General features: G+C 39.7%; 3 protein-coding genes and 1 non-coding gene across 5 annotated transcripts in view; 3 read left to right on the forward strand and 1 right to left on the reverse strand.

Annotated features, from left to right (window-relative positions):
* Positions 1-5,860: 5,860 nt before the first annotated feature.
* Positions 5,861-11,757, reverse strand: LOC126405029 (galectin-2-like). Of its 2 annotated transcripts, none has more exons than XM_050068539.1 (5): positions 11,617-11,757; positions 6,816-6,903; positions 6,578-6,657; positions 6,261-6,432; positions 5,861-6,161 (listed from the first exon to the last, which is right to left on the reverse strand). In XM_050068539.1, the coding sequence occupies exons 2-5, from the start codon at positions 6,822-6,824 to the stop codon at positions 6,015-6,017; spliced, it is 408 nt and encodes a 135-aa protein (XP_049924496.1). In that variant the 5' UTR covers positions 6,825-6,903; positions 11,617-11,757; the 3' UTR covers positions 5,861-6,014. The 2 variants fall into 2 exon arrangements, with proteins under 2 accessions (XP_049924496.1, XP_049924497.1); XM_050068540.1 differs by lacking the exon at positions 11,617-11,757 and adding an exon at positions 9,464-9,607.
* On the forward strand, positions 9,041-18,544 carry pick1 (protein interacting with prkca 1). Its single transcript, XM_050068538.1, has 13 exons — positions 9,041-9,212; positions 9,751-9,824; positions 11,404-11,515; positions 11,647-11,775; positions 12,631-12,697; positions 12,879-12,968; positions 14,161-14,214; positions 14,525-14,587; positions 14,751-14,884; positions 15,871-15,963; positions 16,088-16,138; positions 16,261-16,405; positions 16,797-18,544. The coding sequence occupies exons 2-13, from the start codon at positions 9,784-9,786 to the stop codon at positions 17,057-17,059; spliced, it is 1,242 nt and encodes a 413-aa protein (XP_049924495.1). The 5' UTR covers positions 9,041-9,212; positions 9,751-9,783; the 3' UTR covers positions 17,060-18,544.
* Positions 18,545-21,811: 3,267 nt separating this feature from the next.
* On the forward strand, positions 21,812-21,884 carry trnar-ccu (transfer RNA arginine (anticodon CCU)). The gene has a single exon. It is a non-coding gene; the product is annotated as a tRNA-Arg (tRNA).
* A 182-nt stretch (positions 21,885-22,066) lies between these two features.
* plbd1a (phospholipase B domain containing 1a) overlaps positions 22,067-26,378 on the forward strand; it is an 11,523-nt gene continuing 7,211 nt past the window's right edge. The window contains exons 1-5 of the mRNA XM_050068537.1: positions 22,067-22,249; positions 23,642-23,864; positions 24,205-24,288; positions 24,706-24,847; positions 25,481-25,621. Coding sequence (XP_049924494.1) covers positions 22,180-22,249; positions 23,642-23,864; positions 24,205-24,288; positions 24,706-24,847; positions 25,481-25,621 — 660 coding nt within the window. The 5' untranslated portion in view covers positions 22,067-22,179. The remainder of the gene's footprint in view (positions 22,250-23,641; positions 23,865-24,204; positions 24,289-24,705; positions 24,848-25,480; positions 25,622-26,378) is intronic.

The following is a 26,378-nucleotide window of genomic DNA, read 5'->3' on the forward strand; positions in this document are numbered from 1 at the left end:
TGAATTCCATGCCCAAAAGGGTTAAGGCAGTGCTAGATAATAATGGTTGGCACACAAAATATTGACACTTTAGGCACAATTTGGACATGTTCACTGTGGGGTGTACACACTTATGTTGCCAGCTGTTTAGATGTTGATGGCTGTGTTTTGAGTAATTTTCAGAGGAAGGTAAATCTATACTACTATACAAGCTGTACACCGACTACTTTAAGTTATATCAAAGTGTCATTTCTATAGTGTTGTCCCATGAAAAGGTATAATAAAATAATTCCAAAAATGGGAGGGGTGTAGTCACTTATGTGAGATACTGTATATGGTGCAGTTGTGCACTTTTCTTACATGTAAATACCATTGTCTTGGATGAATATGTGCTTTCTTGTTTGCTGTTATCCTGGTCGGGTAACGCTCAGACTGGTAAACTTCCTTCGAAAACTAGGATTACAGACAAAAGTAATTCACTGAGATTAACAATATCACTAAAATTTTCATAAAATGAAATAAACTACCAAGACACAATATGAAATGTGCAGCCTACTACTACTACTACTACTACTACAAAAGACTGCCTACATCAGCCAGTGAATAATGTATTTGTCCGTAACATTACATCTTACATGAAAAATAAGACCAAGATCAGTTTACTTGGGTAAAGCCATACAGCTAACATTAGAGTGCACAGCATGCTTAGAGTCGGCCCTAGCTAGTTAAGATAGCATTAGTTAGCTGTCTTATGTTCGAACATAAATGATTCCACGAACATTAAAACAAGGTAATACAAATGAGAATGAACTTTGAATGTATATGGTGCAATTTTGCACTAACCTGTAAAAACTGTGGTTTTGAATGAATATGGGCTTTCTTGTTTGATGCTGTCCTGACTATCGTATGCTCAGGCTGAGCTAACTTCCAACGAAAACCAGGATTACAGCCAAAAGAAATTCAGCAAGTCACACAATACAACTCACTCAACTGTCATGAAATTAAATGCCGTACCAAGGCACACACAAAAGACTGCTTATATCAGCCACTGAACACAGCATGTTTCTGTAACATTACAACATCTTACACAATAATAAACTCAGTTCACCACTTTAAAGCTATACAGCTAACGTAAACATGCACAACATAGCTCCAGTAAGATAGCGTTAGTTAGCGGCTTTATTTTCTAATATGCTACTACAAAAGTCTGCTTACATCAGCAAGTGAACACTGCATTTGTTTTTGAAACTACAACTTCTCACATTGGAATACAGTTATAACATCAGTTTACTAGAGTAAAGCCATACAGCTAACATTATCGTGTACAACATGCCTAGTGTCATTAGTTAAGATAGCATTAGCAAGCTTATTTTCAAACATAAATGGCTCCCTAAACATAAAAACATGGCACAACATATGAGAATAAACTCTGAATGTATATGGTGCACTTTTCTCACCTGTAAACACCGTAGTCTTCGATAAATATGGGCTTTCTTGTTTGCTGTTGTCTTGTCTTATGCTCAGACTGGGTTTACGGTAACTTCTTCAGAAAACAGGATTATGACCAAATGTAATGCAGGAAGTTACACAATATAACTAAAACATATAATTAAATGACTTACCAAGACACACACAGAAGACTGCTTATATCAGCCACTGAACATAGCATTTTTCACAATAATAAATTCAATTCACCACTTTAAAGCTTTTCAGCTAACGTTAGCGTGCACAACATGGCTAGAGTAGCTAATTAAGCTAGCATTGGGTAGCTACTTTATTTTCTAACATAAATGACTCCCTGAACATAAAAACATGGCACAACATATGAGAATAAACTTAACCCAAATGTATAAAGTGCAACTGTGCACTTTTCACACCTGCAAACACAGTAGTCTTGGATGAATGTCAGCTTTTCTGTTTGCTGCCATCCTAACTGTCGTATGCTTAGACTGGGCTAACGTCTGTTGAAAACCACGATTAAATTACAACAAATTACACAATATCACTAAAACTGTCATAAAATTAAATGACAGAAGACTGCTTATATCAGCCACTGAACATAGCATTTTTCACAATAATAAATTCAATTCACCACTTTTTCTAACATAAATTGCTTAGAGTGGGCTAACGTCTGTTGAAAACCACAATTAAATTACGAGCAAATTACACAATATCACTAAAACTGTCATAAAATTAAATGACTTACCAAGACACACACAGAAGACTGCTTATATCTGCCACTCAACACAGCATCCATCTGCAACATAAGAACACAATAATGAAGTCACCTCACTACCATAAAGCTATACAGCTAACGTTAGCATGCGCAGCCTAGCTAGAGTAGCTACTTCAGATAGCATTAATTAACTGCCTTGTTTTCTAACATAAATGACTCGAAACATAAAAATATGGCAGCACAAATGTGAATAAACTTGTACATAAATGTATATGGCACTTTTCTCACCTGCAAACACAGAAAGAAGACAGTCTTCGACGAATATCAGCCTCTCTGTTTGCTGCTGCTGTCCTCTCTGTCTTCCTTCCTGGCTAACGTCTTTCAAAGGAAGAATAATAGCGTCACCTACATAGTAAAGCCACTACTGCCATCTATGGGCGAAAAAGAAAATCGCCCTTGAGCGACTTAACTTGAGAGCAGGTGAGGTTTTTTTTACAGTTTTACCAGCAACACAAAACGTTTTAAGTGATAATATCCAGAAAAATAAAATAATAATAATAAATAATAACAATAAATAATGCATTTCTTTATTTGGATAGGGACAGTGCAAATTAATGAACATCGATCATACATCTCTGTAAACATGCCCGATTGTAGCAAAGCTGCTAATTTGCATCCGTAGTCCCTAATAAATAAATAAATAAATAGATAAAATACAAATGGAGGGGACAGCAGATAAATAAATAAAATACAAATAGAGGAGACAACAAACACAAGACAATTCATTATACAAACAGAAGGATACCAGACCCAGACAGGATAAAACAAATAATAGAAAATAATGTTCAATTAGACTCCAGTTAGTGGTCGCACTTTTGATTTGATTTGAGCCATTGTTTAAGATGTCCTTTAAAAGAAGAGTATGTGGGGCATTCCCTTATTGTGGAGGGAAGACTGTTCCAGATGTTACCCCCCATAACAGACAACACATTTCTCCCAAACGTAGTGCGCCTGTGGGGAATCTCACAGTCTCCTCTAACACAAGTCCTGGTGCTCATACCTCCCACAGTCCTTTTCTTAGTAAATCAGTTCAGCAGCGGTGGAGCAAGACCATGGAGACTTTTATACACAAAGCAGGCAAATCTAAAGGTTTTAAAATTATGGAAACTTAAAAAATTGTGATTTTTGAGGGTCTTGCAGATATGGAAGGAGAAGGGGTTTTTATCCAGAGTCTTTAGGGCTTTCTTGTAGAGAGATTCTATTGGTTTAAGTGCTGTTGTACATGCCAGAGTCCAGCTCGTTAAGCAGTAGTCTATATGTGAGAGGATCATACAATGTAAAATCATCAAAGTTGCACTGGTAGTTAGAGAATTCCTGATCTGTCTGAAATTAGCCAGGTTGTATTTGACAGAGTTAGACACTTTTTTGATGTGTTTCTTGAATGAAAGTGTCGAGTCCAGGATGACCCCCAGGTACCTGAACTCGTTCTCCAAAGCGAGCTCCTCCCCTCCCAGAAACACACCAGAATGATCAATCTTTGTCGGCTTTTTAGCAAAAATCATACAGACACTTTTTTTGACACAATAACAGTCAGAGGACCAAGTTAATAACACAAACTGATACAACAGTAATTCTGGGCATAGTCTGAATCACAAAAATGTCCAGAGTGCCACATGTGCATCTCCTAATTACACCACAGAGCGCACACTTATTCAGAATCAGTAAAATAAAAGTTGGGAGTTGGAAGACATTTTCTTTAATTGTTAAAATTTACAACACGTTGATTGCCACCTAGAATTTTAGTATTTACACTGAATCTAAACAAACCAATATTCAATATTCAATATCATTAAGATTAACCATTGTTGGGCAGAGGTCTTTTGTTTGTTCCAGAGTCCAGGTTAAGGATTAAAGGGGGCCTGATTAAGTTTGAATGGCACCAGAGGCTTGTACTACGAAGCCAGATCAACATACCCAGGATATCTTTTCATTATGTGGTTTGACTGGTTTCATTTCTAATAAAATAATACTCTTTTCCCCCAGTTCTCATGACACAGGTGTCTCATGTTATTTTGAGCTGCAGTGATGGAATCAGAGTGTAAAAATGGCAACACTGTCACTGCAATAAACTTTGCATAAGTTCCTGCTAAAATCATGTAAGTGTTGTAAATGCTATCTCTGTGTTAGAAGCTCTGTTTTAAAACCTGTGAAAATAGAGCCCTGAAACAATGAATCCTTGATTCAGATCTAAGCTTCAACTTCCACATTAACAAGGTGACCAAAACATCATCTTTCCACCTCAGAAACAGCTACGGTACGAACATTTCTAAATAAAAAAGATGCAGAGAAATTGATTCATGCCTTTATTTCAAGCCGACTCAACTAGGCCTACAGTGACACACTTTTCACTGGCCTTCCAAAAAACACCACTGAGAAACTTCAGCTCGTTCAAAACTCTGCAGCTCGGCTATTAACCAGAACCAAGAGGAGAGAGCACATCAGGCCAGTCTGAGCTGCTCTGCACTGACTTCCTGTTACATTTAGAATTGATTTTAAGCTCCTCCTCCTTGTATACAAAGCTGTATATGGATTGGGACTGAGCTACATCGCTAACTCCCTTATTAACTATTTGCCTCCAAGAACACTGTGATCATCAGCTGCTGGTTTATTGGAGGTTCCCAGAAACAGCCTGGAGAAGATCGGGGAGACAGCCTTTGTCAGTGACGCCCCAAAGATATGGAACACACCTCCTATAGATATCAGGGAAGCTAGCTTGCTAAATATTTTTAAAAGAAAGCTAAAAATGTATCTGTTCACTTTAACCTTTAACTCACTCTGACTTTTTTGATACAGGTTTGAACCTCTTTCTTTTTACGCTTCACGCTGCTGCATCTCTTTTAAAATCGTACTTTATTTTATGATTTATAGTTTTACAAGTGGATGATTTTATGACTCAGTTAATCCATGTTTCAAACTGTTTTAAATGTCCTTTTATATTGAATTGCCTTGCCTGTCTAGGTAGATTGTTCCACAAGGCTGGCGCACGAAATGAAAAAGCACCCTCACCGACCGTCTTCCTGCGGACCTTGGGGACACTCAGAAGATGGGTCCCCTGGGAGGGCAGGTCACGTGCGGGCGTGTATGCCATTCACAATTTTATATGTAAGCAACAGTCTGCTCTAACCTCTGCCCCGAAAACTCCTCTTTGGCAAACCTGACAGAAGGGCATTGCAGTAATCTAGCCGTGATGTAACAGAGGCATGAATAAGGATCTCAGCATCCTTAAATGAAATGATAGGTCCCATATAGTTATGTCAACTCTAGTCCATTCTTATTGTAAAGCACGTTATGCTGCATTTCTTGTATAAAAGGTGCTATATAAATAAAGTTTATTACTATTATTAGCATTATTATTACTTTCTACTTTGCCACACCACGTCTCACTTTTGTTCCCAACCTTTTCTTTTTTACAAGTCATTCACAATCACAGATAATATCTAATCAAGGCGTCATAATACCCGGTTACACATTATGGCTATAATACATTTGCTTATGTAACTCTGCAGTGGAATCTCAGCAGGCTGTTGGTATTTTTGCATGCAATATGTTGTCTGAATTGGACTGCTGCTCTCTCATAACTACACTGATACTGTGTGTGAGGTAATGTTACTGTTTGTGGGGAATAAAGACGACAAAACCAGATCACTCACTTGAATTCAAACATTTTATATTCTCATGCACAACAGGACATTTTTAAATGAAGATACATCTCTCAGTGATTCATATTTCTTACAATTACTGACCAAGTCTCAAAGTCTTGTCTTTAACCGAACTGATAAACGTGGCATGTTTGTGTCTCTTAGCAGATCTTAAAGGAAGTCAGTTGGAGGTCCCCTGTGATTCTGATGTAGCTGATCACGTCCATGTTTTCACGGTTGGGAAACTGGATTTCCTGTCCGTCAGGAAGCTCCACTTCAAACACGTCTCCAGCCAGCTTCAGCACAATCTAAAACAGGAAAGACACTTAGAGATTTTCTTTTTGCTGTTTGAGACTGAGATCTAAAAACCTCAAATCCCACACCACAAACACAATTCACTTCCTCACCTTGACATCTTCGCCCCTTTTTAAGGGGTTGTGTATTTCCCGTTTCTCATCGCCCCAGCAACCAGCAGCCTTTGAGTTGCAAACTACAACCGCTCCATCAGCGTCATCATGGAAACGAGGGTTAAAGTGCAGTGCCAGGTCGTCTGCATCACAGCCGAGGTCAATCTGGAATCTGAGTGGATCAGAGATTATAAAATAGTCTTCAGAACGCCACACAGGATCAATATCAAACATATAATCACCAGGCCATTTACTAAAGAGTCACATTTTCACATGAATATTACCATTGATTCAGTTACTGTGTTTGTTTCACTCACCTATCAGCATCATGCAGAATTATGCCCTTAATTTTCAGCTGATCTCCAGTTCTCAGATGCACATTCTTCAATTCAAGTTGCTGAGATCCAGAGTTGTGCCGTTCAGGGTTTCAAGCAATACAATTAGAGAATGAAAGGTTATTGTTAGTCACTGATTTTTTTAATTAACAAATTAAAGGGTGCAAATTGATAATCTGTTCACATACAGTGAAATAAAAGTCGAAGCAGTTGAATTTACCATGCTCATTTTGGGTGCTGGAGTTGGCAAACAGTCCTGGAGCTAATGCAAGATTGAGGATGATGGCACAGAGGAACAATCTTCTGCCCTGGAAGAGAACAAGTAAGCATGACTGTGAAGTTTCACCTGATTTATAACATGTAGCACAAAGGATTCAGTGAAAGGATTTTTAACTGTTACAATGGGGCCCATTCATCATTATGATAATCAAGAGGCCGATTCAATGCAAAGGGACTGTGTCATTTAATCATTGCTGGATTGGTTGTAGTTGGATTAATTGCCTCCTTAATCAAAGATCAAGTTGTGAGTAACAGCTGCCACAGTGCCATGTTGAGTGTTTAAAGAAACTACTCAAGAGCTATGTAAAGATTTGTTTCCTCTCATGCCACGTCTTTTTTTATTCACAGAAAAACCTTTCAACAAATTTGAAAACATATCACACTAAGAAAAATAGACATAGGCTCATTACTCGTTTTTAAAAATCCCAATATCTCGGTTTAAGAAAATAATTAACTTGATCATTATTTCTAGCAAAATAATATATCTATAAAATGATTTGGCTTAAAACACGACCATCCTTTTTATTTTAATTTTTTTTAAATGTACTTGACTACTATTAAAAAATGTAACACCCAAAAATTATAATAAATTGGCAAAAGCTATTAGATTATTTAGACATTTCAGGTTTACTCCGTTTGTTTCGCAGGGTTTTTGTTATATTTCTTTCGTTTCACTACATTTTATTTATTTGTTGTGCAACTGAATTTATTTTTTACATTTTTATATTGTGAAATATATTTTCTACAACTTTTATATTGAAAATCTGGAACATGCATACCTGTAAATAAAGTTAAATTTGTTTTAAAAAATGGCTTCTTTCTCATACTGTCAATTCATTTAATAATGCGGAAGGCGGTTTTTCAACGGAGCATCAGAATAATAACAGAACAATTAGAGCCTTATTCCAAAAAGACACTGTCACAATTCACACATAATCCCATTTTGGAAAGGTATACTAGAGACTGTGCCTTGGAGAAAAGTGTGGGCCTTGCCTCTCAAGTATTTTCTTATTTTTATTTATTTATTTTTACATGTACTCTGCAAAATCTTTCCTTAAAAGATATAAACATGACATTGAGTCTGGCTGCTCATCTTGCGAAATATCAGTTGGAACTGGTTCACATTTGTTTTGGAATTATCCTCATACAGAGAACTTTTGGTCAGACATCCAAAGACGTCTGTCATTGCAGAATTTTCTTTTTGCTTTAAGGATGTTTTCTTTATTGTGTTTAATTTTAAGATGTAAAATGAAGGAAAATGCTTTATAATGTTTTTGACTTGCTAAATACCACATCCACAAATGCATATTCAGTGGTTCTAAAGTGGTCTGTCTGTATTCAAAAATGAACTAAAAAAATATATGGATGCAATTAAATATTCAAAGAACTCTAAAGCTAAGAGGGCTGTGCTGTTTTATGAAACCTTTGTGACATCCGAGGATTGATGTCGGAGCATCTGTGACTGAATGTGGTGCTTTACTTTTGTCCAGGGGTGTCACATACAAACCCAGTTTTATCTCCAGTCAGCCAGACCAGTGAAACCATTACATAAATAACAACCTCTATAAATGTTTCCCTTTTTCAGTGTAAAGATTCTGAAAACGTCCATGATGAAGTTTTTCCACATTCAGTCAGTCTACAACTCACTTTTATTACATGCGTATCTCTTTCATAATTTCCCACTACAGCGGAAGCTATTGAAGAAGCAGGTTAAGTCATCCCCTGCCTTACAAACCATTTACAGTCTTAAGTTTTGTCAGTGCCTCAGCAGCAGGGTTCTACCCATATTGTTTTAAGATAGAAGTCTGATACAGATTCTTTTGTACTGAAGCTGCTGGATGACAATATTTTGCACAATGTTTAATATCGATAGATAGATAGATAGATAGATAGATAGATAGATAGATAGATAGATAGATAGATAGATCAAATACAAGTTTAAATGTTGCAGTTTCTTCCTTTGGCCACTGGAGGGCAGTAAAAGTATTCATAAATCCTTTGAAGACTTTCTGCGAAAACATTAAATGGAATTTATATACATTGATAGTGAAGTGTATATTAATACAAACAGTCGGCATAAACATACGGTTTTCAAAACCACTGAGAAGTGTGGAAATCTTACGTTAAAAGTGTTCACCAGAAAACGATTAAATTGTATTTCCCTACATCAACTTCCGCTGTTTTCCGGATGTGACGTAGAAAAGTAAACAGAGGAGCTGTCAGTGGATCCAGAAATTAAGATAATTGCGACTAAACGGAGCGATTTTTTAAACACATTTTGCTTTTTATGCACACTAAGGAATATTTTTATGAGTAGCTGTTTCAGAGTCTAATAAAGGTAAATGGTTTACGGCCTGTTTCTGAAAAGCTAAACATGCTATTCCACCTGCTAATAGCCTAACGTACAGTAGCTAGCAGCTAATAAGCGTTAGCAAGCAATTTTTGTTGCTGTTGGCTTCCGTCACTACAATGAAATATTAAAACAGTTGGTTAAATCGCATAGGTCGATGTATTTATTTTAGCTGGTACACGTATTTGGAAAAAAATAAACTGGCAAACATCGGGTCGTTAGCATGCACTGAAAGTTACCATCTGTTTGTCCATCTGCTGCAGCAGCTAGCGTCTTCTGTTCTGACTGACTGACTGAGCGAGGCTGCAGAGCTTGTCACTGTCCTGCTTTATTTTGGGCACGATTCCATCCAATAGATTCAGTATTTCCCACCAGAATGAGCTCACTTTAAATCACCTTTTTCCTTCACTGGTAGCTTATACTGAGAGAGCTGCTCGATGTTGATATTTCTGTCTTAATCTTTAACAGTCTCCAGGTGGACTCAAACAATATTTAACCTCATGGGTTTTGTTATAATCTCTCACAGGTCTCACGGGGACAGGAGTGACACTGTCCTACAATGTTCACAGACATGGACTACGAATTGGAGGAGGACAAGCTGTGAGCTATAACTATGTTTTCCCTTGTTATGATCTGTGCCATTCAGTTTTGTGTTTCAGTGATTACTGGATTGTTAAATCTTATGTTAATACACAGGACCACATACACAGACAGATCAAACCATGTTGAGACTATGATATCACAACACCCTTAAAACAGTTGCTAATACAGGGTGTCAGCAGGTCCTTAAGAAGTCTCACAATGTCTTAAATTTAGCTGTATAAATATTAGGCTGTAAAAGTCAATAAATTGTCTTAAACCTGAATTTGTGAGGTCTTAATTGCCACAAACATTTGATCTAGTTTCATGTATCCATCTTTTAACTAGAGATGTATGGATACCACTTTTTCCTTCCCGATACCGATTCCGATCCCTGAACCTTAGGTATCTGCCGATACGAGTACCAATCCGATACCAGCGCGTAAAATAAAAATGGATGGGATATGAATTGTTGTATGTCTCAACTCCTAAAATTCTATGTAAAATATTAAGAAATACATAATAGTAGAATGAATGCCATAAGTGTTGACACAGATCAAGTAAAATATTAAGAAATACATAATAGTAGAATGAATGCCATAAGTGTTGACACAGATCAAGACACAGGTTAAAGTGCAGCCACACAATTTGGTAAAAAAGACATTTTAAAGGCTACAGTTGAATGCTTTTTAAACTCCGCTCCGTTTCCGTTTTGTTTGCCTGTGGCGTGCGTATGCGTAATGACATGAGGCATTACGTGGTATCAGATTGGTCATAGGCTGTACTCGCCGATACCCGATACCACACTTTAGGCAGTATCAGAGGCATTTCCGATACTGGTATCGGTATCATTACAACTCTACTTTTAACTCCTTTCCGGTGAAATGAGTCTACATGAAAGTCCACATTTCTGATGTCATCTTGAAACCTATCACTGAACCTAATACAAGCACTTCATACTTGCATTTACCTGTTTACAAAATGTAAATTAACTTAAATGACTCAAATAACCGGCGGCACAGTGGTACGTGGGTTTCTCTAGGCACTCTGGCTTCCTCCCACGGTCCAAAGACATGCAGGTTAATTGGTGACTCTAAATTGACCATAGGTGTGAATGTGAGTGTGAATGGTTGTCTGTCTCTATGTGTCAGCCCTGTGATAGTCTGGTGACCTGTCCAGGGTGAACCCTGCCTCTCACCCAGTGTCAGCTGGGATAGGCTCCAGCCCCCCCACGACCTCTAACGGGATAAGCAGCTTCAGAAAATAAATGAACTCAAATAACTATATTCCCATATAAAATCTGCCTCTGCATAGGAACACATATTATTTAACCAGCAATCCTTGAATGAAAAAAATCTTATTTGTCAAAACATCAGTTTTAAATTGTCTTGAAAAGTGCTTAAAAGCATTAAATTGAAGTGTCTGATACCTGTTGACACCCTGTAATAGTGTAAGTGCGTACATGAACTCAGTATTCATAACATTATTGAAGTAATCATTTATAACCTTGAAGATATATTTAACTTCTTAGATTTGTCCAAATACAGGTTCGACAAATTGCTGCAGATCTCAATACATCATGTTTTCTCCCCATAAACAGAGGGATACCAACTGTTCCTGGTACTGTGTGTCTGAAGAAAGACGCTAATAACCTTATTGGGATCAGCATCGGCGGTGGGGCACAGTACTGTCCTTGTCTCTACATTGTCCAGGTTGGTACAGAGCAACTGATTATAACTGTGTTTATGAATCCATCTCAGAACATTTCTATCAGGTATAAAAGTGTAAGAACAGATATCTGAGTCACTGGTACCTTTTTAATGTGGTTTCCGTTGTCTCGCAGGTCTTTGATAACACCCCAGCAGCTCTGGATGGGACACTGGCGGCAGGTGATGAGATCACAGGCGTGAATGGGAAACCAGTGAAGGGAAAGACCAAAGTAGAGGTGGCCAAGATGATTCAAGCTGTACAGGTACACAAATACTGGGAATGGAATCACAGTCTAGAGCCATTTACAGTCCTGAACAACACAAGGATATACTCAGATAGCTAATTATTTACTTCTCCCACAGTTCTGTGGACACACAGTCTAGATTTGGACAAATTCCATGCACTCCTCTGTGTTAGTGATTAAAGTACATGATGACTAAGCTAGAAAATTAAACCTAACTGTCTGCCAGATGCAGATAATGTTGTTTGTCCTCTTGGTCTGACAACTGAAAGTTACACCAACCAAACTCCACACCACTAATGACCAGTGTCTTTTACTAAATCCAAAAAACAAAACTGACCACATATAACATGAATAGAAACATTCAAAAGGAAACATTACTCACATTTTTGTGTCCGGCTGTGGCAGATTTATCACCGAATAGTCCAGCAGTTCACTAATTGTACAATGTGTTCAAACCGACCATCAGACTGTGGAGAAAAGAGACTTCACTGATGTTCAGCTGTGCTGAAAAGATCAGGACAATAGCCCCAAAGCATTTGGCATAACGTCACCAGTGCAGAGTGGCTATGTTGTTTTTGGCTTCCATTGTTCATGCCCAAAAAATTCCCTGACTTCCTGCGTGATGGATTAAAGACGGGGTGCAATGTGGGATTTAAAGGATTAGATTGTTTTGCTGGTGGCCATTCAGTGCACATGAATGTGTATGTGAATTGTACCGTCGGCAACATGAAGCTGGAAAAGTTTGCACATTATCAGTTTTATAACATATTGTATTTTTCTTTTATAAAATTAAATGAATGGAAGATAGGTTTAAATATATAGCGTTTATTTTTTGTTGTTGATTCAACAGTGTATCTCTTGATGTTTTCACAGGGAGAAGCAGTAATCCACTACAACAAACTGCAGGCAGACCCCAAACAGGGGAAGTCTCTGGATATAGGTATCTCCTCCTCCGACACACACACACATACCCAGTATAACTCTTGAGTCACTGTTTGGTTATTCTACTGCATATGGCTTATGTATTGCGGTGTTATGAGTTGCATTCTTCCCTCATCACTGTACATTTTATCTACGGCTGTGTGTGTGTGTGCATTTAACACATATTTTGTGTGTTTCAGTGCTGAAAAAAGTCAAACATCGGCTTGTGGAGAATATGAGCTCAGGCACAGCAGATGCTCTTGGACTCAGCAGAGCTATTCTATGCAACGGTGAGATTCTTCTTCTTATTATTATTATTATGAGCTTCCTGATTTTATGAGTGAATTTATCTAGAGAATGTAAAGGTTCATCACGCTGTTTGAGATGCTGGTGCCATCTTTGAAGTACGTGCTCGGTTACTTAAAATGAGATAGTTGGCAGTAGTAGTAGTAAAGGGTACCAGTGTGCATGTCTCCTCTCTCACACTCTCTGCACAGCTCCGCCCCACTCAATCACTCACAAGTTCTCCATCAACACACAGAGACACAGAGCTGCTCCTCTGTTTAATCTGTCTGCTACTTAGTCTACAGTGAGACATCGGTCTGTAAGTTGCACGCGCTACGCTAAATCACTCTGTGAGATGAATGAAGTTACCGCAGCACACGTGCAATCCAGTGCTGCGCTGCTAGTTTGTGTGTGAGGTGGATCAGAGTGTGTCGCCGTTCTTTTTGGTATTTTGTGACATTGAGACAACGCCTGGATGCAGGTGACAACACAAACGTTTCATATACAAGACGTATATAACGCGGACAACGAGTCTCCTTCCCTCCCTCGACCTCTCTGTTGATGCTCTGTGCATAAATAAGATTAATATTTAAATCATTTTCCAGCACTAGATTCATCTGAAAGGCCATGATAAATGACTTTTAAACTCCGCCCACAAAGATTTTTAATTGTTCCAAACTGCAATAGCTGTAGGCCTACTTGATAGTTTTATACTCATGTTATAGTTTTGTGTCCTGTGCTGCAAACCTTTAAACCTCTGTAGCCGTGTGCAAAACAGTTAACGTACAGGGAAAAAAATCCCTGTCTTTGCATTTTATTTTGATCACAGTCTGTTTCTATAAAAGTGCTCGTGACATCTCAAATGTGGCTTTGACTTGCAACTGAAAACATGTCGCCCATTTCGTAGAAACTACCAAGATATATATCGTGTATCTCCAGTCAGCCTGTAAATACCGAGATATGAATTTTTGTCCATATCGTCCAGCCCGAGGCCACGTGACACATCATATGGATCTGTGTTGTTTGTCGTGATTATTCTGCCCAAATACTATTAGCTAGCCAACTAGCAGGCACAATAACACAGCGCTGTGAACACAAGATGGCACCCTCGTCCGAAACATTTAACATATCGTCAACTTTGCATTCTCTATGGGTAGATTTAAAGCTCTGCTCATGAGGATTCCTTTAACTTTACAGATGGGCTGGTAAAAAGACTGGAAGAGCTGGAGAAGACAGCAGAGCTCTACAAAGGTAAGGAATAATTGAATTTCTGATCACAGACTCTGGCAGAAGCAATAAAATCATTTTTAAATGAATATTTCATGTCACATTATTGACTTCTTTAGTAAGTGGCCACATAGTAAATCACACCGGACAGGTCTTGAATCATCTTGCAGGCCCACTGGCTGCACATTATCTCTGATGTAGTTAAATGTGTTGAATGAGATACCTGTTAATCTGCTGTTTTAATCAGATACTCTGTGTTAAGGATGAGTTACTGTAAAGTTTCTCCTGTTATTGTTTGTTCAAACCAATGTGTCATTATTCTGTTTGCTTGCAGGGCTGATGGAGCACACTAAGAGACTGCTCAGAGCTTTCTTTGAGCTTTCTCAGACTCACAGAGGTGAGTTACTGTGATCAAAATCAGAAATCATAAACAAACTCAACAGCATTTTTTACCTGTCACATTGACTAGCGAAACACACACGCACACAAGACAGATCATCTTAACGGGTCTTATCTCAACTCTATATATCTGATTGGTTATTGAAAATCTTCCCCTCCAGCGTTTGGTGATGTTTTTTCTGTAATCGGGGTGAGAGAGCCGCAGGCTGCTGCCAGCGAGGCCTTTGTGAAGTTTGCTGATGCTCACCGCAGCATTGAGAAATACGGTATTCAGCTGTTAAAGACCATCAAACCTGTAAGTACAGATTAAAGTTTGGATTTGAAGCACTGACTGTACTCGACAACACTCAGACCTCTTAAAGAGAATCTTTTTAAAATGTTTTTTATCAAACATGAATGGAAGTACAAAACACACACTTTTTTGTTTGAGGGGTAAGTTCGGTATTTTTTAACCTGGATGCTATTTTCCCATGTTTTTGTGTTTAAGTGACTAATAGGAACTTCTGTCGTCGTCACCGTCAACATACGTCTGCTGAAAGTGTTTGTTTTTGCCACTGACAGGCTCAGATTATTATTCTAAGCATCTGACAGCATCATGGAAAGGATCCCTACACAGATGGGCTTTTGTGTTAAAGAGTAAGATCAGTTTTGTTCAACCAGACTCCATTTAAATAATGACTGATTTTAGCATGTATAGAGGCAGCATGTTTTCACATCTAACTGGGTGAATTAAGGTTTTTTAATCATCCAAACCAGAGTTCCTGATTGTTGGAACAGTGGAGGGATGAACCTAGATGGTTTTTGTGAGTTTCATTTTGTTTCTGTTGACTGAATGAAGTGTGTTTTACAAGGATAAAATTCCTGTTTATTTAAATGGAGTCTGGTGGGTTTGGTGAAAGGGATTTCAGGGCAGTTTTGGGTTAAACAAAAAGGATCTTACTCTTTAACAAAAAAGGTCCGTCTCTGTAGGGATCCTTAACACAATGTTGTCACACACTTAAAATAATAATGTGAACATGTCAGTGGCAAAAACAAGCACTTTTAGTGGACGTACATTGATGCTGCGAATATACTGGACCAGTTTCACAAACTTGTTCCCATCAGTCACGTCGACACAAAAACGTGAAAATAGGGTCCAGGTTAAAAAATACCAACCGCACCTTTAAGATGTCAGGAGTAAATCTGAAACTGCTCTGTGCTGTGGATCTCATCACGTGACTGTATGGACTGTCTGACTTCATATCAAACTTCTCACCAATCAGCAATCACTGTTTTATGCAGATGCTCCACGATCTGAACACGTACCTTCACAAGGCCATACCAGACACAAAGCTCACCATCCGCAAGTACCTTGATGTCAAGTTTGAATATTTGGTAAGGCAGCAGCACTCAGTGCCTTTCGGTTTTTCGTGCAGCTCAGTGGCATCACTTGTAAATCTGTTCAACAAGTTCGCTATCAGTCATCAGAGAAACAGCATGAATCCCTTGTGTCTTTCAGTCGTACTGCCTGAAGGTGAAGGAGATGGATGATGAAGAGTACAGCAGTATTGTGAGTTGATATTTTCACAAGTTTTTCAGGTTGCCAGCAGCAAAGATGCATTGCTTTTACATCTCTCGGGATTCTGGTGCTCATGTTGTCAGAAGCAGTGATTAATTCTCCTCTTCCTACAGGCCATGGGAGAACCCCTGTACCGTGTCAGCACTGGTAACTATGAGTACCGTTTGGTGCTGCGGTGTCGGCAGGAGGCTCGCGCCCGTTTCGCCAAAATGAGGAAGGACGTTCTGGAGAAGATAGAGCTGCTGGATCAGAAACATGGTCAGTTGTTGTTGTGGTTGAGCGATTTTTCTTCCAGGCACTCACTCTGTTAGGTGTAATCTGGCTCTAATAAGACACTGTCATCACATCCACCACATGCGTCTGTTCACGTCCGTGCATCCATCTGTCCGTCTGTTCCATTCTTGTTAACAAGATATCACGGGAACGCCTTGAGGGAACTTTCCTCAAGCGGCACAACAGCACAAACGTCCACTAAAATAATGTGAAACCACACCCCTGTGCCAGTTACATCTACCGGAAGTGAACGTGACTAAATGAGCTTGTGCAGCCTAAACAAATAAACAACAGAGGTTAAATACACATTCTTGTTCTACAGAGTTTATTAACATAGATACCCCACTATTTTCTCTTCCCTCTTCTTCACCTTCAGTCCAAGACATCGTGTTCCAGCTGCAGCGCTTCGTCTCAGGCATGTCACATTACTACGACGAGTGCTACGCCGTCCTGAAGGAGGCGGATGTCTTCCCCATCGAAGTGGACCTCTCCCGCACCATGATCAACTACGGCAGCCAGTCGTTCTCCTACACTGGAGACGAGGAGGAAGAAGAAGAGGGAGGAGGCGGAGAGGAAGGAGGGAGCAGCGCAGGGAGACAAGCAGAGAACGGCGCTGAGAAACTAATCGACGACGAATGAGAGTGAATGAGTGTGTGTGTGTGTGTGTGTGTGTGTGTGTGTTTGGTGTTCTCGAGGAGATGAAGTCCACCCCTCTGACATAACTGTTCTTCACTTGCATCTAATGTCAATGCACTCACCAAGCAGCGATCCTTGCAGTGGAGTATAGCAGTTTAAATGGATAACACTATCGTCACAAAGGTGATTACTACTGAAAATTGCTGCTATGATATAACGCTGTATGTAGGTCTGTTGGTGGTGTTTTCTTTCTGGGATCCTCTGAATTCAACAGCTTTGTGATTACTTTACAATAACAACTGTCAGCCTAAAAGACTTCCTGCTTCTTGATGTGACCGTCCTCCACTCATAAGCTCATTGCTTAATGACTGTGAGAGAGACGACTAACAGAAGGTAATTTTATTTAAATCTAAATGCTATGGAGGAGTTTTAATGTGACAGAGTAGGATTTATATGCATATGAGGTGTGCCTTCTTAGCTCCTTATGAAGTGAAATGGGTCAGGGTTGCGTGTCAATGTGCATATTGTGGATTGTTAAACTTATATCTTTATACTTACATTTTTATTTTGTAATTTTCTTTGCTAAAAACGTAATATTTTGGATTCATTTGGCTACCCTAAAATGATATTCTGTGGTTGATATTTAAAGGTCCAGTGTGTAGGATTTAGGGGGATGTATTGGCACGGATGGAATTCAATATACTAAGCATGTTTTCAGTAATGTATGATCAGACGGACAGAGACGGACCTCTGTGGATAATTCAACTCCTGGTAAAAAAAAAAACTTCCTGAACATCTAGATCTTAAGTTATCAGAGAAAAAAGTTGTGTACACATTAGCAGGTGCTGGTCTGCGATGTGACCAGCAGCATAGGAAAAACAATGATTTGTAACATGAAGGTGCTTTTATCAGTGTTTTTACTGGTTTAAATCAACAGGTCCAGTTGTTTTGTTGAACCTGAGACCTCTGTGGATAATTCAGCTCCCGGTAAAAACCTCCAGAACAATTAACACTTAAGGAATTCTAACCGGGAGAAGTTTCGGCTGGTTGCAATCTGTACTCCTCACTGCTAGATCCCTCTAAATCCTACACACTGTTCCTTTAAAAATGACTTTTCTTCTTAGCTTAAACAAATGGCAGATGCCACTAAAGATATTGTTGAAGATGATGACTGACGCAGAAATAATTCTGTTTGTAACGTGCAGCTGTTACATTCCTTTGTTTTTTTCCTCCTCCTTCTGAGCACATTGAGTTGATTCACAAAGGAGAGACTGCATCTGTCACAGAGTCTGAAAAGCTTCACAACCAAAGTCTTTTTTTTATTTTTTATTTTATCTCATACAATCTGTTTCAGCTACTCATACATGCCCACAGTGACATGTTTTTACATTCCAGCAGCATCCTGCAGTGAACACTGAGCTTTACTACTGTGGAAATTGAATTTTAAAAAATGCAAACATACAGTTCATATAAATAAATATATACAAAGGGAAAGGGTGTAATAACGTTCTTGTCATTTCCACTTTATTTATTCTATTTGTGAAGGTATATTCAGAAGATTTGATGAGAGAAATTGATTCTATATTTTAGTGGATATAATTGTACACCTCTGTTTTTTTTTTTTTGTTGTTTTTTTTTTAAGATTTACCGCTGTCAAACACTTGGGGGCAACATCACACCAGATAACACTGTCCAGCAGCCAGCAATGAGTGCACGGTGTTGAATTAAAAAACATTTTATTTGTGTATTGTTGGTTTTTTTTCTGAATAACCACAGGATCTACTGTGTGTTGTCTTTCACTGCTCAGTTCCCAAACACCTGGCGAGAAATAGATTCATTTGGACTTGAATGTACAATATGAACCTTAAAGGGGAACTACGGCAGTTCCCAAAAGTCATACGTTATTTCTGTGGTCCACGACAGTCTAAAAATATAAACTCAACTTTGTGATGTCATAGTGTATAAGGTCTGGAGCTGCAACATAGACAATGAAATGGGAAAGACGCTCTAGATCAGCGGCTCAAAAACACATTAATTGAAACCACAAAATATCTCCATACTGCTCGTCCGTAGTGATCGAAGTGTCCTGAAGCCCCGACTTAAAAAGTTGTTTGGAAAAACGTTATTATTAATTATTAATTAATGTGATTTTGGACTTTTTAATCTGGGGCGCCGTCAGCCTGCATTAGGTGGAGTTGTGCTGCTACCCCCTCTCCCCTTGGATCTCTGCATGGGATGTGAGGACTCTAAAACTTCACCTGAGCCTCCCTCGGCATATGGGTGAGTAGATAAAGGCTGAATTTTCATTTTTGGGTGCACTGTCCCTTTAAGTACCGTGGCCTGCTTCAGCCTGTGATACACGCCACCTAGTGGCATGGTAGGATATTACACATATGGCTCCAACACACCAGCCCCTAACTGCTTCTGGCAGAAGACAGAGCAATTCTAAAAACAATATTTAAGGGAGCCATGAAAAGTGCATAACAAACAAAACACAAATAACTCATACAGGATTTCTTATTCTTGAATTTATCATCAACACATTTTGATACCAATCCTTATGTCACACAAAAGACATATTTTAGTCACAGGTATTTTTATTATATTGGTGTTTGTTTGAAGATGAACTGAATGTAGCAGACCCTTCTTATCAAGAACGGTTTTGTATTTGTCCCGTGTCACCTTGTCTGTTGTCACGTAATTTCACCAATTAAAAGAAAAAAAAAGAAAGAAGGGTTTTCAGTATTTTTCCAAGAATCCATGATCCACGTGGTGCTGTAGAATCCACAACTACGACGACGTCTCCAGGCATGGAGTTTCTCCTTTCCTTCGTCCATCTTTGACGTTCTTGCAATAATGGTTAAGTACTCATGAACCCATCTTTTCCAGAAGAGATTGGAATTATATTGAACTTGTTTCCACCTTCTCTTTGCATATAGATCCCTTTTTTCAAATAGTCTTGGTGTCATAGCTGGGTTTCCTTTCATAAGAAGCAAGTGATTTGGGGTCAATGCTTCGAGGCTGTTTGGATCTTCAGACAGTCTGGTTATAGGGCGATCTTTCAGTATGGCTTCAACTTCACAGAGTAGTGTTTGAAACCCTTCATCGTCCACAATTTGCTGATGGAGGACAGAACTTAAAACCTTCCTGGTCATCCGTATGATGCGCTCCCAAATGCCACCGTGATGTGATCCACTTGATTCCTTTTTGTGACAGTGCTCTTTCAATGTGGTTCTAAGGCTTCTCCTAGCTCTCTTTCAGCCCCCCACAAAGTTGGTACCATTGTCTGATCTCATGTGGCTAACTTGTCCTCTCCGACAGATGAAACGGTGCAAAGGGTTAATGCATGAGTTTGTGTCAAGAGAGTAAGATACTTCCAGTTGAACTGCCCAACTTGCCATGCAAGTGAATATTACTCCATATCGTTTGACGATGTTGCGTCCTCTTTTGACATCAACTGGACCAAAATAATCTACCCCAACATTGGTGAATGGAGGGAGATCGGGAACAACCCTCTCTGCCAAGGGATCTGGTTCGCAGCTGCCTTCATATGGCTCCAGAGAGACGTTGCGCTGTTGCCAAACGGTTGCTCGAGGAACATTTTGGAAATGGATTAAAGGTTACCGACTGCCTGTATGGAAGAATAATAGGATGGCCAGTTATCAAGTCTGAGGACATTAAAGGACTCCAAGCCTATGTATTCCTCCTATGTGAAGTTTCCAATGCTATGGAGGATCTACGATACTTGGAAGAGCTAAACATGCCATACAAACCTCCTCTGTACCATTGTCACCATTAGCAGCAGCAGGGCAACGTTGAGTTTTAGACAACCACTTACTCACCACAGCAGTAAAATCACTGACATTTAATATTTTTGCTTTGTACCACACTTGTTTTTTCTGCTTCATGATCTGCAGGTAATAACCCCAGTAGTGTCAAGTGCATTTGTTTTGCTTCACCACACAAAACCTGATATTCGTCAAATGTATATTTCACCTCATTCACATAGTCACCATCACTCAAGTCAACAATAGTTTCTCTTAACTTAGACAATTTGGGTAGTTTAGTGTTTCTTTCCTTTAGTAAATTGTCAATCTTTTCCATCAATGCTTTGTGTGTTAATTTAACAATGGCCACTTCCGTTGTGTCAGCGCTGAACATACCCAAACATTGGCCGGCATAGGTGGTCTGGCGTCCCAATCTCTGATGCTTGGTCTCCCAGCAGAAGATCCACAGTCAGATGTATCCACACTTCACTCCGAGCACAGTCGAAGGCTGTCTGTCTCCTTACATCAGCGACACCTGTGCTTACTGGGAGGAACCTAAATACCATGGCCTGCCTCAGCCTGTGATGTACGCCACCTAGTGGCAGGGTGGGATATTACATTTCACACAAATCAAACATATGGTTCCAACACTACTTTTCTCATAACATCACATCCTGACCTTTGACCCTCTTGCTTTTATAGCCATTACCTTGGAGATAAAACAAACGCAACTCACTGAGTTCGCCAGAGACGGGAGATCAACCCGGAGAGCTCTGCTGTTGTTTCTGTGCAATGTGTGTAAAGTTATAACTGCACAGATTGTGGATTCTAATATATATTTGTGACAGTGAAATTACATCTGCATTATAGTTATGTCCTTTTGTCGTTTGTGATATTTATTACTGAAACAATCAATATTCCTATTATTACTATTCGACTGATATATGAATGTATAAATACTTCATTGATACCTTACATATGCCGCAGAGCCCCAGTGGCCTAATGGATAAGGCACTGGCCTCCTAAGCCAGGGATTGTGGGTTCGAGTCCCATCTGGGGTGAAATATTTTGCTCCCCACTGTGAGTCTAAAACGGAAAAATCTAATAAGATCTCCAGTTCTGGGTAATGATATGACACTTTTAGCAGTGAAGTTAAGTTCCCTCTGAAAGTACACACAGATACGTTGTTCCTTTTTCCCTCTGGTATGCAGCCAATCAGGAAACGCTCCACTCCGTTGACATACAGGTTTGCCTCGGAATTTCCCTTCGCAGCGTAACTGATTTCCTCCTCGCCTGAGCCACTTCAGACCGACCCGCTCTGCAGTTAGTTTAGATTTTAACTCCATTTACACCGCCATGCATTTAGTAAACAGGCTCTATGTCTTTCTTCTGTGTAGTGTGGCTGCGACCTTCGCCTCTGCTGACAGTAAGTAGGCCGAGTTCATGTGAAATCACGGCTGGTTGTTGAAGGATATAATGGCTTTATTTCTCTGGGCTTAACATATACTAGTCGGCTGTGAGCGTGCATGCACTATGTATTCATTTCACTGACAGTGTCTGTCAGCTGCTGTGATTTAAGATGTGTCAGATAAGTTGATAAGCTTGAGTTGTGTTCTGTACTGATTCAGGAAAGGCTGCAGGGTAATCCCCAAACTTACGAGACCTGCCACTGACATGTTGTCGTTTTAACTTTCATTTTAGTTGATATCCTCAAATCTATCTAAGCATAAAGTAATACAGAAGAGAGAAGGAAAGACATGCAGGGGAGGGATATATTTAGTGAATGGAAAATCTGTTCTCGTGACCCTTTAGATGTCATCTTTCACTAAAGCTAATAAAAAATACTTTAAATATAAGAATGCACAGTATAGATGCACCAATATAGGCTACTATCATATCAGGCTAGCATCAGCTTAAGACATAAATATCAATATTAGTGGACTGGTAGATTTACTTCACATAGAATTGCACTTGTAGGGGAGACCGGGGTTGGTTGGCACACAGCTTAATGTAAGCTTAATGAAATGTAACATAAGAATGTCTGCCTCATGGATCTGATCTCATCTACTTGTTTAAAAGTCACTAACTTTTTGCTGAGGGCAACTTTCAGTTTTATAGTATCAAAAGAAAGAAGAGGTCTGTCGATGAAACACGGTCTAAAATTGTTAGAGATATTGGAAGTGTGTTACTTCTAATTAAAAGACAAAGAAATAGACTACATTTTGATGTAAGATTTGAAAGTGGGAGTTTTAAAACAGCACTGGGAAACTGAAGAGATGTCCTCTCGGAAAACCAGCGCCGTTTGGCTGTACTGTACTTTGATCTAGAAAATGAAAACAAGGTAGCATGTAGGCTGTGTCTGGAAAAAAAAGCCATATAATCACTGGACTGGAGCAATGCGCAACCAATTCATCTCAAGCATTTGGATGTTAACCTGCATGAAATGACGGCTGCTGCTGCTGCTGCTGCTAGCGGTGTTAGCCACACACAGACCAATTTGACATCATTCACCCAGAGACTGTGATCTGTCTAAGAAGGTAACGCAGCTCATCACGACAATGACCTCACAAGATATGCTTCCACTTAACTTTGTTGTAGGTACAAGCTTCAGGAAGTCAATGCAATATGCTGAGCCTGAATACATCGTGCCAAGATTTTTGTAACTATGGCATTCTAACATTGTGCCAACCAAATCCGCTCTACTGGGTGAGCTACTGGGCGCCCCCCCCAACTTTATTGACTGTTGTGTAGCAAGCCTTGCATAGCCATTTTGTTTGTTTACATCCTCTTACTGCAATGACGTTTAATGTCTTCTCAGAGATGACAGCAGCCACGGCGTACTGGGACTCTCAACACAAGATGGTCCACCTGAAGGAGGGGGTGCTGGAGACAGATGGGGATGCGTATGGCTATCTGAATGACACCCTGTCCACCACGGGCTGGAGCATCCTAGAGATCCGCGCCGGGTACGGAAAGACCCCTGAAACTGATGACGTGACTTTCTTCCTGGCTGGCTACCTCGAGGGCTTCCTCACTGCCCAGTAAGTGTCACCAATGTGCTGTTGTGCTCAAAGTTCCAGTTCGTCTGTGTTAGCCAAGCATCTGATAACCAAAACAAATATCGGAAATCAGATTGGTGATTGGCTGGTCAGTGTATCGATCGATGGGAGGCTGATGAGAAACTCAATAAAGATAATGAGCTCTGACCTTTAACACCTTCTGTAACAGTTAAGAAATGACTGATGGCTCCCACCAGCCTCCCTCATGATGCAATACGAAATCACAAGGATCATAAAAAAACTTGTTTTTAGACTTTGAAGTTTTAACTTTCATTATTCAGATTACATTCTTCTAGTATACATATGTCTTCTTCCTCCCCAGGCAGATGATGGACCACTATGCCAACATGTATCCGCAGCTGATCGAAGACCCCAAGGTCGATGTCTTGGTTCAGAGTTTCATGGCGTGAGTCTGTTCTCTTTTCCTTTTTAAAGAGTAAAAACACAGAAGCAGCCCTGTATTCAAATACAATACACACACTGAGTCACACAGTACCGTCATCATCTTTCATATCCTCTTCTCAGAGCTGTTCAGTTTAACTCACACTACGCCCACCTCAGGGTGTGATGTCGCCAGACATTTAAGCTCTGCCTGTAATGGCAATCGACTGCTCTCGACCAGACTACAGTTTAAAATTGATAACTCTGGAAGGTTTTGAGTGACCCGAGGCGATCATACTTCTTTCAAAGCATTAAATCAGTGTGTTAACATGTACTGTATGTGTTGGACTACATGTCTGCAGAGCTTCTTAGCGTTTTACAGTATATGATTATGATAAATAATGGGAACTGTAAATTGTACATGTCGCCCCTGGGCTTGTAGGAAGCAGGACGCGTGGACCAGAGAGCAGGTGAAACTGAACAAGAGCTCCGATCCTCTGTGGAGACATGCAGGCTTTATCGTGGCTCAGATGGATGGACTGCAGGCAGGAGTCGCAGACTGGGCCAAGAAACAAGGGAAAAAGGTACGAAGGGCACATAACATTATCATATCATTGCATTTTAAATGGTAACTTTTTCAACCTGGACCCTTTTTCACATGTTATTGTGTCCAAGTAACTAACGTAGACCATTGTTTAAAGTGGTCTAGTATTAAGAGAGGGGGCTGCGGTCAGCAACCATCAGTTTACGTCCACTAAAAGTGCTTGTTTTTGCCACTGAGTGGTTCTGATTGTTGTTATAAGTGTCCGACAACTTATGGAAACGACCCCTACGGAGATAGATAGTTTTTGATCCACTCTGAGTACACGACACCACTTATGATGCCAGTATTTCTAATGATAAAACTGCCAATGTTACAGACTCTCAATTGTTTATCTTGTAAATTGCATCTATACCACACATAGCATAGATTTATTTGTGTTTAGCACCAGTTTAAGGTCACTAATAGATTGTTGTTGGAACATTAAGTTAAACAGCAGCTTTGATAGTGTAGATTTGGTATGAAAAGTCTCTAAATAGCTCATGATTTCAGTGACTTTAAGCTCGGTTTTTCTGTATGAGATCCATTTTTGGATTGGTGTCTGTCTCACTATGTAGGCAACACTACAACTCAGTTTCATTTGCTAACAGCTGTTTATCTGCTGTCCTTCCCGTAGCCGCTGTCCCTGTATGCCATCCAGTTCCTGAATGCAGTGGGAGACCTGCTGGATCTGATCCCAGCCCTGACATATCCCTCCAACCCTCGCCTCAGAGACTTCAAACTTCCAGGGATGGGACACTGCTCTGCTCTGATCAAGGTCAGACATCAAAACATGTTCCAGAAAGGCTCATTACATACTTCACAGAAGGAATGCACATGCTCTTCAAAGCTCCTGTGTACGAAATGTGTTTAGTTAAGCGTTATAAGTTGGGTCAGATGATTTATGTAAGTGTGCAACATGAGAAACAAATCTACTGGTGCACTGGAGGCATGAGAAAATATTCTTCATCCTACATACTTATTTATGGGATGCACAGCTTCCCGTCCTATTTTTAAAGCTCTCTCTTTACACTATAGAAGAACTCAGTCTATAAAAGTACCAGTTCCTCCTCTGTGGCCATTTTTAACACCCACACCAAGAATACAGGAATACACGGCTTAGTGTTCCTTGAGATGCATACAGTAGATGTAGTTTCATTTGCTACGTAAACGAAAAACTCCCACACACTTGTGTCAGTGAAAATGTGTACAGTGTGTGTATAGAAACAGGTCTTAGGATGGAAGAAAGTGTCAGCAACTCTCTGTGTGTCTTATTCAAGATAAAAAAAAAGATATATCTTTCTATATAATGACAAAAACTCTGTCTGTGGGTCTGTTCCAGGTTTTTCTCCTCACTGACTTGGTCAATCCATGTGAAATTTGGCACAGTGGTAGAGGGTTATGGGAGGATGCCAATGAAGCAATATTACATCAATTGGCCAAAGGGGGGCGCTATAGCAACCAACTGAAATTGCAAACTTTGAATGGGCATATCTCATGCCCCGTATGTCGTAGAGACATGAAACTTTGCACAG

The sequence above is a fragment of the Epinephelus moara genome, chromosome 18 (assembly GCF_006386435.1).
Source record: "Epinephelus moara isolate mb chromosome 18, YSFRI_EMoa_1.0, whole genome shotgun sequence".
NCBI lineage: Eukaryota > Metazoa > Chordata > Actinopteri > Perciformes > Serranidae > Epinephelus > Epinephelus moara.

Bases quoted from the DNA above. Each gene is read 5' to 3' on its own strand.
- LOC126405029 (XM_050068539.1), bottom strand. The intron at 6,433-6,577 runs GTGAGTGAAACA...TGATCCACTCAG, and splicing joins ATTCTGCATGATGCTGATAG to ATTCCAGATTGACCTCGGCT. The intron at 6,162-6,260 runs GTGAGGAAGTGA...TTCCTGTTTTAG, and splicing joins AAAGGGGCGAAGATGTCAAG to ATTGTGCTGAAGCTGGCTGG.
- pick1 (XM_050068538.1), top strand. From the start codon at position 9,784: ATGTTCACAGACATGGACTACGAATTGGAGGAGGACAAGCT. The intron at 11,776-12,630 runs GTACACAAATAC...ATGTTTTCACAG, and splicing joins AGATGATTCAAGCTGTACAG to GGAGAAGCAGTAATCCACTA. The intron at 16,406-16,796 runs GTCAGTTGTTGT...CTTCACCTTCAG, and splicing joins GCTGCTGGATCAGAAACATG to TCCAAGACATCGTGTTCCAG.